The sequence below is a fragment of the Lampris incognitus genome, chromosome 3 (genome assembly GCF_029633865.1).
Source record: "Lampris incognitus isolate fLamInc1 chromosome 3, fLamInc1.hap2, whole genome shotgun sequence".
NCBI lineage: Eukaryota > Metazoa > Chordata > Actinopteri > Lampriformes > Lampridae > Lampris > Lampris incognitus.
Window position 1 is genome coordinate 79,413,677 of NC_079213.1, and position 16,619 is coordinate 79,430,295.

The window sequence follows — 16,619 nt, forward strand, 5'->3', positions numbered from 1 at the left end:
TTCCCGGGATTTCTCCCATCCAAGTACTAGCAAAGCCCATACCTGCTTAATTTCCGTCATTTGGCAGAAACAGGGTACATGTTGGTATGGCTGCTGGCAATTTGTAATCAACATTCAGCACCGAAATTGGTCTATATGATCCACATTCTAATTTGTCTTTTCCCTCCCTGGGGATAACCGAGATCACGCCCTCAATCCATGATAGGGGCATTTTAGCATCTGTTAAGATTGTATTGCAAGCCCAAAGAAGGTTTTGCATTATGACTCATTCGCTTTAAGTCTGCAGATGGCGCTGTTTAGCTCTGTCTCAGTTACTGCAGCTGTTAATATTTGATTTTGTTCCTTGAATAGGGCAGATAGATTGAGAGAGTTAAGGAACTTGCCAATTTGTTGCTCACCCTCTTAGTGTGGTTGTGTATAGGGTGTAATCGATTGACGTCATCATGGTTCGCCACAGCCATATTGTTGACATAGCTACGACCATAGATACTGCAGCTGTCAACGACAAGTGACAGCCTAGGTGACAACTGCGCTAGAGATGCTAGCTAGCTACCGGCGTTAGTTTTAGGCAGGCTATAACGTTATTGCACACCAGCGATGGTGTCCTGTGTTATACACGGCTGTTCTAACAGCAGCAATAAAAACCCCGGCATTAGTTTTTATGTGATCCCGACTGTCTGCGGACGTGAAGGGAAAGATGCTGAGGAGCTGAGCCAGCACAGAAGAGACTTGTGGCTAGCTAGAATAAATAGGCGAAACTTTCAGCCTACACCTCACAGCAAAGTCTGTTCTCAGCATTTTACCACAGGTAGACATTAACGTTAAGGGAAGAAGTGTTTGTAAGGTCAATTGATTGTCTAAAGCCAATAATGTTATCCTACCTGTATATTAAGTTGACAGTGAACTGTGCCAGTAAGTGGTTTAAGTTACCCCTGTTTCTAACAGAGCATTTTCTTTTAGGCAAGCAATCATACCTACATGATTTCTTTCCTTTCTAAGGCATGGGGAGGGTGCACTACTAATAAATATATCACAGAAAATTCAGGCTTACTAGAGCTGCTTACCCCAGGTGATTTCATCTTGGCCGACAGGTTTTAATATATAGGACAATGTAGGCTTAAAATGTGCACAAATTGTAACACCCAGTTTTACTCAAGGAAAGTTACAGCTGTCTGCTCTTGAAGTTGAGGCCACCCACAAAATTACACATGTCCGCATACATGCAGAAAGAGTGACTGGACTGGTGCGTAATAAATATGTGATACTGTCAGAGAAGATACCAATCTCCTACTTGGTGACATCAGGATCTGAGACCGCAACTATCGATAAGATAACTACAGTGTGTTGCTGCCTAACCAACATGTGCACTTCTGTTGTACCTTCTGACTAAATGTAGGGTTGTAAAGCAGGGGTTGATACCGCATGTGTAGTGTGACCTTAACATGGACCTTAATCACAAGAGATAGGAATATAGAATAGGAAAAAAGATGGAAAAAATGGAATGAGAAAAATATGTTTTTTTTTTTCAATATACTCTACATTCAAGGCAAATTTCAGGCATTGTGATAATGAATTTCATTTTGTCCCATCCTTAAAGTATAGCATGACAACATTAAGAATACTATGAGTATTTTATTATTTACATTTCATATAACTTTATTAAACCCTGTTACTTTGAAATTCTCGTTTCACGTCACAACGATGTTTGATGATAATGATGATGATGTTGTTGGTGGTGGCACAAAAGTAAGAATATCACTGACCTTGCCACTGATGAAATAGTTATGACTCAAGTGATTTGAAAGCCTTGAGCTCCTGAGACGTGTATGCTGATACTGTATGCACAAGATAGTTATAAATGCCCGGATACGTTATAGCTGGCAATAATGAGTGATCATCATTCATGGCAACTAAGTCAATTTTGTATGGATCCACACCTCCAATCGAACTTCTTTTTTGTTCGTACCTTGAAGCCATACTGCGCTCTGATCAGTGAATTGTCAACAATATGGCCGTGGGCAGCTACTTCCGGGGTTTGTGAATAAGGTCTATATAAAAGTTTGTAGTACTTTTTAAACATTTTTTGTATTTCATCTTGCTTAAATTGTATAGTTTTTGAATCGGGGTCTCTTGTTTTGTATATAATGCTATCCGCTTGTTGTTTTTGTAACTTCCTTGCCAAAAGTTTTATTGATTTTGAGCCTGACTAATAGCATTTCTGTTTTGTAAATATTTGTTTCTATTTCCTGTGAATATAATATTATTTCGTTTCTAATTTTTTTATTTTTGTCATCAAATTTAGTTTTTGTTCCCTTTTATGCTGTGTCTCAAGATCTTTTAATTCTTTATTTAGGTCTATTAGTCTTAATTATTTTTCTGTCTATTCACGGGCACAAAATATATGTAATTCTCCCCCTGACGACTGCTTTTAAGGCATCCCATAGCATAGCTGAATCAACCTCCCTTTTATCATTTTCTTGTAGATACATTTTTTATCTTCTCTTTTATCTTCTCTTTCATTTGGGTCTTAAATTGTGAGTTGTTTAGGATGCTTTAGCCTCCACAATGTCCTTCTCGGTTTATCGTTACTATGTATAGTGCAAGAGAGAAGTGCATAATCAGATAAGTCGATATATCAATATCACAGCCGTGCATTCTATGGCAATCTCTCTTTGACGCAAGAACATAATCTATTCTCGAGTATGCATCATGGGGGCATGAATAAAAAGTGTAATCACAGTTTATTAGAATTCTTTTAATAACTTTTGATCGTGTTGCTACCCAATCCAATCCGAGTCAACCGTACACATGCACATGGTGCAGTGCTGGTTGAGCGAGCTAGAGAGTGAATGAAGAGTGGGAGCAGTGATAGCGAGAACCAATGTTTTTCAAAGGTTTTGAATCACTGCAAGCATGAGAGGTTCTCCATCATACAGACATAACTGGGCACAAAATTTTTTTTAGGCTGTTGGGTCCAATAGTTTGCGAGATTAGCCACGGACAGACACACACCCACACATGCCACCAAATGTATAATCCCTCCAGGGCAGGGATAACGATGGGGTCACCACCATCCAGCAATTACCTCATCCTCCTCTTGTCCCAAAGAGGACCAACTACTGGTAGCCAACTGATCAAAAGTAGTGTCTAGTAGTGTATGCCTGGGTTAAAAGGATATAATATAGCCTAATAATATACACTACTGTTCAAAAGTTTGGGATCACCCAAACAATTTTGTGTTTTCCATGAAAAGTCACACTTATTCACCACCATATGTTGTGAAATGAATAGAAAATAGAGTCAAGACATTGACAAGGTTAGAAATAATGATTTGTATTTGAAATAAGATTTTTTTTACATCAAACTTTGCTTTCGTCAAAGAATCCTCCATTTGCAGCAATTACAGCATTGCAGACCTTTGGCATTCTAGCTGTTAATTTGTTGAGGTAATCTGGAGAAATTGCACCCCACGCTTCCAGAAGCAGCTCCCACAAGTTGGATTGGTTGGATGGGCACTTCTTGCGTACCATACGGTCAAGCTGCTCCCACAACAGCTCAATGGGGTTCAGATCTGGTGACTGCGCTGGCCACTCCATTACCGATAGAATACCAGCTGCCTGCTTCTGCTCTAAATAGTTCTTGCACAATTTGGAGGTGTGTTTAGGGTCATTGTCCTGTTGTAGGATGAAATTGGCTCCAATCAAGCGCTGTCCACTGGGTATGGCATGGCGTTGCAAAATGGAGTGATAGCCTTCCTTATTCAGAATCCCTTTTACCCTGTACAAATCTCCCACCTTACCAGCACCAAAGCAACCCCAGACCATCACATTACCTCTACCATGCTTAACAGATGGCGTCAGGCATTCTTCCAGCATCTTTTCATTTGTTCTGCGTCTCACAAACGTTCTTCTTTGTGATCCAAACACCTCAAACTTGGATTCATCCGTCCACAACACTTTTTTCCAGTCTTCCTCTGTCCAATGTCTGTGTTCTTTTGCCCATCTTAATCTTTTTCTTTTATTGGTCAGTCTCAGATATGGCTTTTTCTTTGCCACTCTGCCCTGAAGCCCAGAATCCCGCAGTTGCCTCTTCACTGTAGATGTTGACACTGGTGTTTTGCGGGTACTATTTAATGAAGATGCCAGTTGGGGACCTGTGAGGCGTCTGTTTCTCAAACTAGAGACTCTAATGTACTTATCTTCTTGCTCAGTTGTGCAACGCGGCCTCCCACTTCTTTTTCTACTCTGGTTAGAGCCTGTTTGTGCTGTCCTCTGAAGGGAGTAGTACACACCGGTGTAGGAAATCTTCAATTTCTTAGCAATTTCTCGCATGGAATAGCCTTCATTTCTAAGAACAAGAATAGACTGTCGAGTTTCAGATGAAAGTTCTCTTTTTCTGGCCATTTTGAGCGTTTAATTGACCCCACAAATGTGATGCTCCAGAAACTCAATCTGCTCAAAGGAAGGTCAGTTTTGTAGCTTCTGTAACGAGCTAAACTGTTTTCAGATGTGTGAACATGATTGCACAAGGGTTTTCTAATCATCAATTAGCCTTCTGAGCCAATGAGCAAACACATTGTACCATTAGAACACTGGAGTGATAGTTGCTTGAAATGGGCCTCTATACACCTATGTAGATATTGCACCAAAAACCAGACATTTGCAGCTAGAATAGTCATTTACCACATTAGCAATGTATAGAGTGTATTTCTTTAAAGTTAAGACTAGTTTAAAGTTATCTTCATTGAACAGTACAGTGCTTTTCCTTCAAAAATATGGACATTTCAATGTGATCCCAAACTTTTGAACGGTAGTGTATAATATTATATAATTCTATTGTGTCATATAAATTATATGTCTTTCACAACTTCGGGCTGCAGCACAGCAGTGCCAAACTCACGGTAGGCCTGGAGTTCGACTTTGAGTGCATGGTTGCATCTTTAATTTCAGCCATGACAACAGATGCTACAATTAGTGCGTCTCCTATTAAAGAAAAGGAGACGCATCCTCTCTCTCGCCCAAACATGGTTGTGATTGGTTAAATACCTAATGCACAAACACATGTACAGAGAAATTTGTAAGTGCTGCAGCTGATATGGTTAATATTCTGCATTTCCTCCATTACTGATGACCCTCCATATTTTCCCCAGACAAGTCTAACCAGTCAGCAGTACTTGAAGATGCAAGGACACCCAAAGTGGTCATCTCCCCAACGCTAAGCCCACAAGTCGCAGTTCAGGGTGCTGATGTTAAAGGTCACGAGGAGGTTACAACTGTAACAGTAATCCCAGATCAGGAGAGGCCTGTGGCTGGTGCAAAGGAGAAAGGAAAGATTTCACCTGACTTCACTGAAATTAAAGGTCAGTATGTTTCCTGAGAAAATATTGCTCAGTCCTTTCAGTCGATTTAAGAAATGTTTTTTCAAAACATCATCATATCTGACCTGAATACATGCAGATCCAGCAGACTTGGAGTCAGTGGTTTTAGAACAGTATCCAAAAAAGGGCTTGCAACACCCAGCTGAAGTACAGCAGGCATGGGAGGAACAGGTCCAGTGGCCACCGTGAGTGCGGACTGTTTGTCACCTTCATGAACTGAAGTTTTAATTGTGTGTAAAAGACGCGAAGTTTTAATTGTGTGTTAAAGACGCCACGTGTATTTTTTTGGCCTGAAGTGTATTTCCCATTTAGACCACCAGAAGGCGGTGTAAGACCAGCAGAGACCGAAGTGCAGAAACACACAGATAAGCAAACAGAATCCTCTGGTGAGCTGTGAGAGGGTCTGAACCTGTTTCTTTTATATAAAAATGATAATAATAATAAAAATAAGAATGCTAACTGGTTCCTTTTGCCTTTATAACTCAAGGTTTGCCACCCTGTGAGGAGCCCCTCTTTATAAAGCTTTGCTCCCCGGCCCACCGACGTGCAGCTGCTCTGTCAGTCCTCTCAGCCCAGTCCTCCATGGACGAGTCATCCTCCTCTCTGGCTTCCCGCTCCCGTTCCGTCTCACCTCTCCGCTCCAAACACCAGGACGCACTCCTCATCGGTCTCTCCACAGGCATGTTCGACACCAGCAACCCCAAGGTGAACCAGTAAAGCTTGAATGGAAAATCTAAAGCTCCGGATTTAATGGAAATTACACCCACCTATTCACTACCAGTAATATCACAAAATAAACTATTTCATATTCGAGTCTAATAGTTGTCATCCCAAGGATGATTGCATAAATTAGACCCATGCATATATATATGAGACCCATGACAGTGCTGGAAAGCTCAGCGTCTAGTTAACGGCTGTTTCAGAGGTTCAGGAAGTGCACTCTTGTCCTTTTGCCCAGTGTAATTTCAAGGTTTGTGGGGTATTTTTAGGTAGGCTCTCAGTCTTCTTTATTAATGAGGGAGGGGGGTGGAGGCCTGGAATGGAACCAGTGCCGTTAATCACATGGTCAGGACCAGCAGCGGGTCTGGCAGGAGAGAGAGTGCATCTATCATCTTACATCTTTCATAACCTCCATCAAGATCATAGAAATGCACAGATCTCAGCTCAGCGATATATAGTTTCTATATGAGAGAGTATATATATATGTTGGTATGTTCATGGTTGCACGCTTGCTTGCGTTTGTCCATGGGTCCAGGCTTATGCACTGTGTGCGTGTGCTTTACCAGCTGTGACTGTGCCTGAATAGAGCATTACTACTGAAATGTTCCACATCTCTGATGTGTCATCATGCCAGAGGCCATTTCGTCAGCGTCCCCATTTCCCTCTATAATGCATGTATACATACACACACTTAAACTCTTTCTCGCTCTCTCTCTCAGATTCAAATTCAAATGGCTTTATTGGCATGACGTAACGATGTACATATTGCCAAAGCAAGCGTCCAAACATTGAAAAAAGCCAAACATCAATTGGAAAACACCATTGAAAACAAACACACTACAGCAAAGAAACGTAGTACTGCAAAGAAACATAATACAAAACAAAAGAACATACTGTCATCGAATATGACAGCAACAATGTGTTTCAGGTAACTGTCGCTCACTGTCCCTCATTTTATGGCAGGCAGCAACACAGACTGCTGCTAACTTACAGCTCTTTGGGTCTTCCCCTAGTAGGACTGGTAGTTTTTCTTCATCTGATAGGTTAAGAAAACCTTTTACGATTAGTTCGAATTGTTTAAAATGTGCCTCTCTAAGATCTTTGTATTTTCCACATCTGGTGAGGACGTGTAGCTCTGTTTCAGGCTCACTGAGGCTGCAGTGACAGCACAGCCTTTGCTCTGCAGGGAGCAGGTTTTCCTGTGTCTCCCCTTCTCAATAGCAAGGCTGTGCTCACTCAGTCTGTACTTTGTCAAGGTTGTTTTTAGTTGTTGATCAGTCACCATTCTCAAATAATCTGCTATGGTGTACTGTCGATTTAGAGCCAGGTAGCACTGCATTTTGCTCTGTGTTTTTGTTTGTGTTTGCCAATGAGTGATGTAGTTTTGTTTTAACTGTTTCGTAATTTGATTGAGTCTGATTGGTGATGTGTCCTGTTCCTGAGGTGTGTTAATAGAGCAGGTCTGTGCTCTCAGCCTCAGGACCAGTTGGGTAAGGGGGTTCCTATTACTATTCAGCTCTTGGCATTGCAGGGCTTGGTGATGATACGAGAAGGGGTCACTTAGTTTTAGAGTGTCCAAAAGTTAATTGCTCTTGTTTGTATTTTCAGTATTAGTGGGTATTGGCCTGATTCTGCCCTGCATGCATTGTTTGTAGCTTTCCTCTGGACATGTAGGAGAATCTTACAGAACTCTGCATGCAAGGTCTCAATGGGGTGTTTATCCCACTAAGTAAAGTTTTGTTTTGTAAGTGGACCCCACACCTCACTGCCATAGAGTGCAGTTGGTTCAATAACACACTCAATTAATTTTAACCAAATTCTAACTGGTATTTCTGTTTGTATATTTTTTTATGGCGTAGAAAGCCCGGCGTGCTTTCCCTCTCATCTTCATTATAATGTCCAGTTGAACTTAGTTTTAATCCTAGGTAGGTGTTGTGTGTGCGGTACTCTACAAGTTTTGTACCAATTGAGAATTTAGGTAGAATGCCCTGAGATCCGGATCTTTATTGGAATATCATTATTTTGGTCTTTTTGGGGTTTACTGTCAGGGCCTAGGTCTGACAGTAATGTTCTAGCAGATCCAGGCTCTGCTGTAGGCCATCTGCTGTGGGGGACAGCAGAACCAGGTCATCTGAAAAGAGTAGTCATTTCACCTCCTGATTGCGGAGACATACCCCGGGGACACAGGACTTTTCTAGTATAGTAGCCAATTCATTAATGTAGACATTGAAGAGTGCAGGGCTGAGGTTACAGCCCTGACGGACACCTCGCCCTTGGGTAAAGAATTCTGTTCTTTTTTTGCCAATTTTTACGCTGCACATATTGCCAGAATACATTGATTTAATAATATCATATGTTTTACCCCCTACACCACTCTCAATAACTAGAACAGTCCTGCATGTCAAATAGAATCAAAAGCTTTTTGGAAGTCAATAAAACAGGCGTACATTTTTGTTTTATTCTCTCTCTCTCTCTCTCACACACACACACACACACTCAAATCCACACTGCTTTCACCTCAGGGACTGGTTGTTTGAGCTTTGTTTAACCATAGTCAAAATGGGTACCATGTAATTAATTGCCACACCCTCTCTTTTGTCAGTTTCCTGTCTTGTCCATCAAAACATCTAGTTTGATGTTGGCAAGATGTTCTATGTTGTGTGTGACTGTCATGATGTTGTGCTGCCAGATGCTGCGTACATGCTCTTTGCCAGACCTCAGCCGTGTCTTCAGCTCTCAGCAGGACCCTGCTATGTCAAATGGGGCTGTTGTTGCTCCTGACAACAACCTGGAAATAGAAGACCTGGAGGAAACAGCTAAAGATGAAGATCAGTCAGAGACAGAGGAGTAAGAAAAACATAGATTCACACCAATGCACATTGTACCTTCAGGTGCACTATTCTCCCCCCCCCCCCCATCTACCTATAGCTATCTGTCTATCTATCTATATATGGCATGGGGTATATATATGGCGTGCTGTGTGTGTGTGTGTGTGTGTCTGTGTGTGTGTGTGTACACCTATCAGCCAAAACATAAAAACCACTGTGACAGGTAAGTGAATAACATTGATTATCTCGTTACAATGGCACCTGTCAAGTGTGGGATGTAATGGGCAGCAAATGAATCGTCAGTTCTTGAAGTTGATCTGTTGGAAGCAGGAAAAAGCGTAAGGATCTGAGCAGCTTTGACAAGGGCTAAATTGTGATGGCTAGATGACTGGGTCAGAGCATCTCTAAAACAGCAGGTCTTGTGGGGTGCTCCTGGAATGCAGTGGTAAGTGCCTACCAAAAGTGGTCCAAGGACAGACAACCGGTGAACCGGCGATAGGGTCTTGGGTGCCCAAGTCTTATGGGCGCCCAAGTCTCATTGATATGTGTGGGGAGCAAAGGCTAGCCCATCTGGTCTGATCCCACAGAAGAGCTGCTGTAGCTCAAATTGCTGAAAAACCTAATAGTCCATGGGCCAGACAATATTTCGGTACACTCAAGGTGGCAAAACTTACTTATAATTTTTGAAAGGATCCATGTCTGTAGATGATATTTTGGTATGATAACCATTCCTGAGTGGCAGCTGTATCACAGTTATCAGCTCATGAAGTTAACCACTCGCTAAACTAAATTGCATTTTAGACGCTGGTGCATATCCTGGTTTAGCCTCATGGTCAGGACATTTTTCAATGTTCTATAATATTGTCTTTGGTATCATTTTAAAGGGGACCTTCTTAGCTTTCATTCAAGCCCTGTTGTGGATATTTCTCACAAATATAGAGGTCACTTGAGCTCTTCAACCCGTCAATAACACACATCTTTCTGCAATTTTCGCCTAAACTATATACTTTCTTTTAGCCCTGTGGCATCTAGGAATATCAGGGACACAAAACACAAAAACTGGAATACTCACAGGACTGTAAAGATTCAGGAAATGTATAATATACCCATACTATTTCATTGTGTGAGGTGATTGTGAGCCTTAAATGAGAACTAGACCAAAGCCAGTTAGGTCACAAACTGCTCTCTATACATTTGTTTAAATACACAATCAAAATACATGATAAAAAGGAATACCATAGTGAGGTAATGAACTATTTTAATATTTTAAACAACATTGACATTTACATATACTTAGTCAATGATACATGTAATCCCATATCATTAGTGGGTATATGTAATGGTAATGGGTAGGGTAATGGATATATGTGAATATGGTTACATTATTGTTATCAAGCTCTGGGTAACCAAGTCCAGAATCAACATCCTGTGCATCAATAGACTACTACCACAGTAATACCATCAGAATCATCACACTGTCATTCATCAAAATGCTCGTTTCTCTCATCATCTGACTCCCCAAGTTCAAAGTCCAGTTCTGGACCATCCTGCTGTTTTTGGTTACTGCAGGTCTGTAACCTGCACATGTCTGTGCATGGAAGTCCATTTGACAGGCACATGCAGCTTGGCATTTTGCATGAATGCACACACTTGCATGTTAGCATTTCCAAGACCAAATCTGGTGCAGGTGGGGAGCGCATCCAGTAAATGGCCAGCTTGCCTTCATCGTCTGTCCATCCATACTCAGTAGGGCTTGGCACCACAGGGTTAGCCTGCAGACAGCACTTCCATATTGCTGCCTGATAGTTGGCTCGTTGAACATGCATAAAGAGACAGTCTCTACATGGTGGCAGCTGGCTGGACTCAACCTCTCCCCTTTTGGTGCAGAAGAGCTGGTAACGCAGTTTGTTCACCTCAGCAGTGCTGCTATTAGCAACATACATCCGACAGGTGAACTGCTCAATTTTCTGGAACAGCTCATCACTCACATTCCATGTCTGTCCCAGTTGACTAAAAGTCTCTTGGCAGGAAGTGTGCTTTCTCACTATCTTCAGGGCATTCAGCTTCCCTCGACCAGCGAATGCACTGACAGTGTCGCAGCCTGTGAAGGCATGTAAGCCAATTAGGCTGTCACAGATGCTGTCTCCAAGTGAACTTGCCAGTTTGGTGATGTCGACAAACCGTGTGCGGTTCTGAGTCCCACACTTCTGGTAGATGGGACAGGTGATGTCCTTCTGGAAGCCAAGACAAAGCACCATGACATCAGTGTCCTCAGCTGTGATGATAACTGACTTTGAGCCCGCATTTGCTGCATGCAATGCATGCAGGAGCAGACGGGTGTCAGCTTCTTCATGTGTGGAGTGCAGTTCTGCTGCTTCCTCACACCCATCTTCTGTCAACTTGTAGCAGGTTTCCTCACAGGTCATGTACAACACCTTGCCATGCAGCATAGCTCTGTATCGTGGGAGTTTCCACTCTTCCACCAGAAACTTGATGAGACTGGTCTTGTTGGAGGAACTGCACAGAAATTTTCTCCACTGCTGGACGTGGTGTCCCCCTGCAAGATTCTTGTACTGGAGAGTGATGTCTCCACCCCGGTTCAGTCGTTCAGCCTCTTTGATCGAAGTCTGGTGATAGACATCAAAAACAACATCAATCCTCCCACTCTGTGCTCCCTCATGGAGGACCTGGGTCAAGGCTGACTGCCACCTGTGCAAAGGTTTTGTTGTTGCCATTCATTTTTTGGACCAGGCTCATCCCATCAATGATGGAAGTAGATGGGATTGGGATGTCTTCTGCAGGAGATACATTCTTTTCAAGCTCTCTGGCAAGTGCAGCCTTGTTTGTTTTTCGTAAGGACCCATCAGCATTTGCCAGTGCCCATGGTAGTGGGCCCAATGGGTAGGCAAGGACATCCTTCAGATTCACCTTCCTGCTTTCAGCCACCAGGATCATGTGACTGAAAAGGTTTCTATCTGCCTTCAGAACCACATCCTGTGCTTTCTTTCCATGAGCTTGTTTTGTGCTGACATTGGAGAATGTTTTCAGACTTTGCTTGGTCATCTTGTCGTGGAATTTCACAGGTGGTGGGTCTGCATCTAACCTTGTTTGCTGGAATGCTTGGTAGGCCTCTTCTCCTTTCTCAAGAGCTCTCAAGAGATCTATGGTCACATCAGGTGGAGCCATGTTGCCAGTGGAGAGGCTAACCAAATCAATCTCATCAGGGGACATAGGATTGAGCCAGTTATTCTCCATAAGGTCCATGAGAGACTGGACATCTGCTTCATCTCTCTTGATCCTTGGACTCTGTAGATCTGGATGAGACCATTTGCACCTGCCTTGACCTGTCAGGTCTCTCAGCTGTCTGAGGTACATGCTTCTATACTCAGCTGTGAGATAATATTTGGTCACAGCTCCTGGCTTCAAGCTGAATCCCTTTGTCCCTCCAGCTGTTTGGGTGTCTTTGTTCACCGTTTCTTCTATAGCTTGGTCAACAGGGATTCGGCCAAAGGGATTGGTGCAGCCCAGTTGGACTGAGAAGCCTCCTTCCATGAATTCTGTGTACACATCTGGGTGTGTGATGGGCAGCTCAGACATCTGGGCGTAGTAGTAGGGGAGGTAGCGTGCATAATTCATCCTGTCATAAGCAAAGCACCATGGGATCATTGCTCGAATGCTAGCCAAGTGTAGCATCCAGTCTCCCTCTCTGGATGCTCGGATGAGCCCCAACAAGATTTCAACCATGTCCAAATAGGACATCCAGAAGTTCGAGAGGCTGCTGTTTCCACCTCTAAGGAACTCACGGTAGACTTCAAATAGATCCATGATGCGTGTACAAGAGCTGTTCTCGAGGACCTCCTTCAAAGCATGTTGTGAGACTTCTTTCCCAAGGCTGTCAATGGTCTTCAGTGTCTCATTCAGGTGAACCATGTCATTCCTGTGAGTTTCTTCCAACCAGGACAGGAAACCATTCAAGGTCAGTCGCATGAGAGCCTCATACAGGAGCTTGTGTAGTCGCACTGCCCTGTTGTACTTGCGGCTATCCATAACACCAGCAATTGAGCCTTCTGCAATCATGCCAGACTCAATGCAGAGGTGTTTGAGTCCAGCATCTTGGAAACGCTTTCCTATTATTGCCAGCAGTGTGCAGATGGTGTGGAATACCCCAAGCCTAACGATGATATCATGGAACTTGTCATGGTGTTTCCATGTGATCTCGACAGCCTTCGCATAAAGGGCTTGGTCAAAGACACAGACAATCTTCCTCAGGCCTAAGCACTGCATGATGCTCAGTGACTGGTTAAGCACCTCGTTGACAGTAGACATTTGTGTCGCTGGAGCATTGATGGTAGGCAGATAGCCTATATTGTCGGGGATGACCGTCATCTCTCCTCGAGTCAGGATATTGAAGCCTGTCCAGCTGCTGACTGACTGTTCTTCTTGTTGTGACATGCGTGCTAGGACCCAAAGAAGGTTTTTCTCTCTGGCAAGCTTAGTATTGGCTGCAGTATCGGCATCTGACTTTTTGCTTTGTGGTGGCCCTACCCGTTGTCCAGCATTGTAAGTTGGTAACATTGGTGGGGGTCCATCAATGCTTCTCTTCTTTGTTTTGGGAACAGTGGGCATGGGTTGGACAGGAAGTGGGTTGACTGGCTTTGCTTGCACAGCGATCCCATTGACTCTGTGAGATGTTCCCTCACCACTGACAGTTTCTTCAAGACGGTCGATATTGTCCCAGGCTAAAGTTGTGAATATGCCAGGATGGATGTTAGCTGGAAGGGCAATGCCACTCCCTGATGATGAGAGTTTCTGGAGACACAGGGCAGTGTTGATCTCTTCCATCTGTGAATAGGACACACTGTGACCAAGTCGGTTGAGGATGTTTATCAACTCTACATTTCCTGTCAACGATTTGACACTGAATGGCAGAACAATGTGCTTGGAAGGCTTGATATTTCCACATGTCACTGCATATACTATGTCATGGCCAAATGACTGCAGAAGGCACTGCACTCTCTGGGATGCATGATCAGGATCATTTGAGCCTGTGAGTAGAAAGTACAGGAAGATAATGAGCGACTCTGGAATGGTAGGACATTCTGCTTCTGGTTTGACTTCAGGCGGCCAGGTTTGAGGAACATCTTGACTTTTAATGTCTGCTCTCAATTTGATGGCTGCTTTGGCTATAACATCTTGTGCACTGACACTTTTCAGGGTCTGCAGCTCCCTTTTGAGAGACTGATTTTCTTTGGCAAGTTCCCTCATGGACAAGTTATCGGGATAGAGGAGGAATTTTCCTTTCTCATCAGGGAATATCTGCAAGGCTCCAGCAAACTCACTCTCCAGGTTTCGCCTTATGTGCTTCTTGGTTGATTCCTTGACTTGGGCAATGCCTTGGGAGTTCATTGAAGCTACCAGTCTAGAAGAGAGATCAGTCATTGTCATCACTTGAGGATTGCCAAAAAGCTCCATCCTGATGAAGAGGAACAGCTCATTGTATGCCTTATTCACAGCAGCTTCATACTGGGCTGCAGCATCATCATCTTCATTGCTGGCAACCTCTCCTTTGGAAACCTCTTCTTTGGTGTAAAGTCTATAGCATGACCTGTGGTAGTGCCCTTCAGCTGCTACAAGGTCTCTACTCACAATGGCAAGGATTCTGCTGTCCCTTTTCTTTGTGGCTGCACTCCTGATCTTTGCATCAGCTCGCAGTTCTCGACACTGCACCAGTACTTCTCTCGTATTCTGTCTCTTGGAATATTTGCTGTTTTTCTGACAAAATATGCACTCTGCATCATAAGTCCTAGATGTACTTGGAGCATGTCGAGCTACTCTCTTAGATTGTTTCTCTTCAGCAGAGACACAACTTTTCTTTTCTTTTGCAAGGAGGCCATCAAGAATTTGCTTCATAGTGAAGATACTGCGACACTTTCTGTGGTAGTAGATTGCTGGAATCTGTCCCTCAGGAATGTCTTTTGCCAGTTTCAAAACTGGTACATGATTTCGTATCCGAGCTGCCCTGAGCAGAGTTCTCCATGAGTCGACACTTTGTAGTGAAACCAGCTTATCTGTATCATCAGAACAGTGGATAATGCACTCCACCCGTGGGCGCTTTGGTATTGGGTAAAAACTTGCTTGTTCACCAGTGGCCATATTCAGTCAGTTTTCACCTGCCACATACAAACAAATACATGTAACTTAGGTGTATGAACACTACTAAAACAAAGTTTACTTTGCTTCACCAGCGTCATATTACCATTATTTATCTTACATAGCCACAAATAGATACATTACCTAGTTGCTATGCAACAGCTGTATTTTGTCCACATGAGGCCGCTAAAATCAACACAAGATGAAAGTTCCTCGTAGCCACTTTAACTAATCATATTAACATATACATTAAAAGAACATGCTAACATTATGGGAAATTAGCTTACAATCTTCTCCAGAGTGAGACAAGAAGATAGATACCAGTTTCCTCTATATGTGTTTAGTAGAAAGCTATCTGGCTGCACGTTAGCCTAGCTTAGCACAATGAATGGAAGTACACAGTACTGGTTATCCTTGGTTGTTGGCCAACTAAGAACTGTCCCAGAGTTTAAGCTAGGCTAATCAGTACCAGGGGTGTTGAAATGCTATATTTGTAAAAATCTGGGCAAATACACAATCGTGAGAGGCACAGAAACAGGTTTCCTGAAAGAAAAATGAAATAGCTGCTCATTTGGAAAGGTTATCATGTATTATTTTACTTCTGTTAGTGTACCAAATAAAATGGCACCAGTGAAGTTGTGTCACCTTGGGTGATATCGATATCTGGTCTGACCCATGGACTAACTGGCTTTGGTCTAGTTAGTTTCTTAGTAATAATCCCCTTCTAATTTAAGGTTCACAATCACCTCACACAATGAAATAGTATGGGTATATCATACATTTCCTGAATCTTTACAGTCCTGTGAGTATTCCAGTTTTTGTGTTTTGTGTCCCTGATATTCCTAGATGCCACAGGGCTAAAAGAAAGTATATAGTTTAGGCGAACATTGCAGAAAGATGTGTGTTATTGACGGGTTGAAGAGCTCAAGTGACCTCTATATTTGTGAGAAATATCCACAACAGGGCTTGAATGAAAGCTAAGAAGTTCCCCTTTAAAATGATACCAAAGACAATATTATAGAACATTGAAAAATGTCCTGACCATGAGGCTAAACCAGGATATGCACCAGCGTCTAAAATGCAATTTACTTTAGGGGGTGGTTAACTTCATGAGCTGATAACTGTGATACAGCTGCCACTCAGGAATGGTTATCATACCAAAATATCATCTACAGACATGGATCCTTTCAAAAATTATAAGTAAGTTTTGCCACCTTGAGTGTACCGAAATAGGAAATTTTGGGCTCTGGCCCATGGACTATAATGCTGGCTATGATAGGCAGGTGTCAGAACACACAGGGCATTGCACCCTGATGTTTATGGGGCTGCTTAGCCGCAGACCGGTCAGAGTGCCCATGATGACCCCTGTCCACCACCGAAAGTGCCTACAATGGGCACGTGAGCATCAGAACTGGACCATGGAGCAATAGAAGAAGGTGGCCTGATCTGATGAGTCACTTTTTCTGCATGTGGACGGCCAGGTGCAGACAGATGGCACCAAGATTCACTATGGTAAGAAGGCAAGCTGTTGGAGGCAGTGTGAT

The 16,619-nt window shown here is 43.0% G+C and overlaps 1 protein-coding gene across 1 annotated transcript in view; it reads left to right on the forward strand.

Annotated features, from left to right (window-relative positions):
- The window catches only part of nek1 (NIMA-related kinase 1), a 38,137-nt gene that overhangs the window by 15,543 nt on the left and 5,975 nt on the right, over positions 1–16,619 (forward strand). The window contains exons 28-32 of the mRNA XM_056276321.1: positions 5,150–5,359; positions 5,457–5,562; positions 5,690–5,763; positions 5,865–6,082; positions 8,787–8,944. Coding sequence (XP_056132296.1) covers positions 5,150–5,359; positions 5,457–5,562; positions 5,690–5,763; positions 5,865–6,082; positions 8,787–8,944 — 766 coding nt within the window. The remainder of the gene's footprint in view (positions 1–5,149; positions 5,360–5,456; positions 5,563–5,689; positions 5,764–5,864; positions 6,083–8,786; positions 8,945–16,619) is intronic.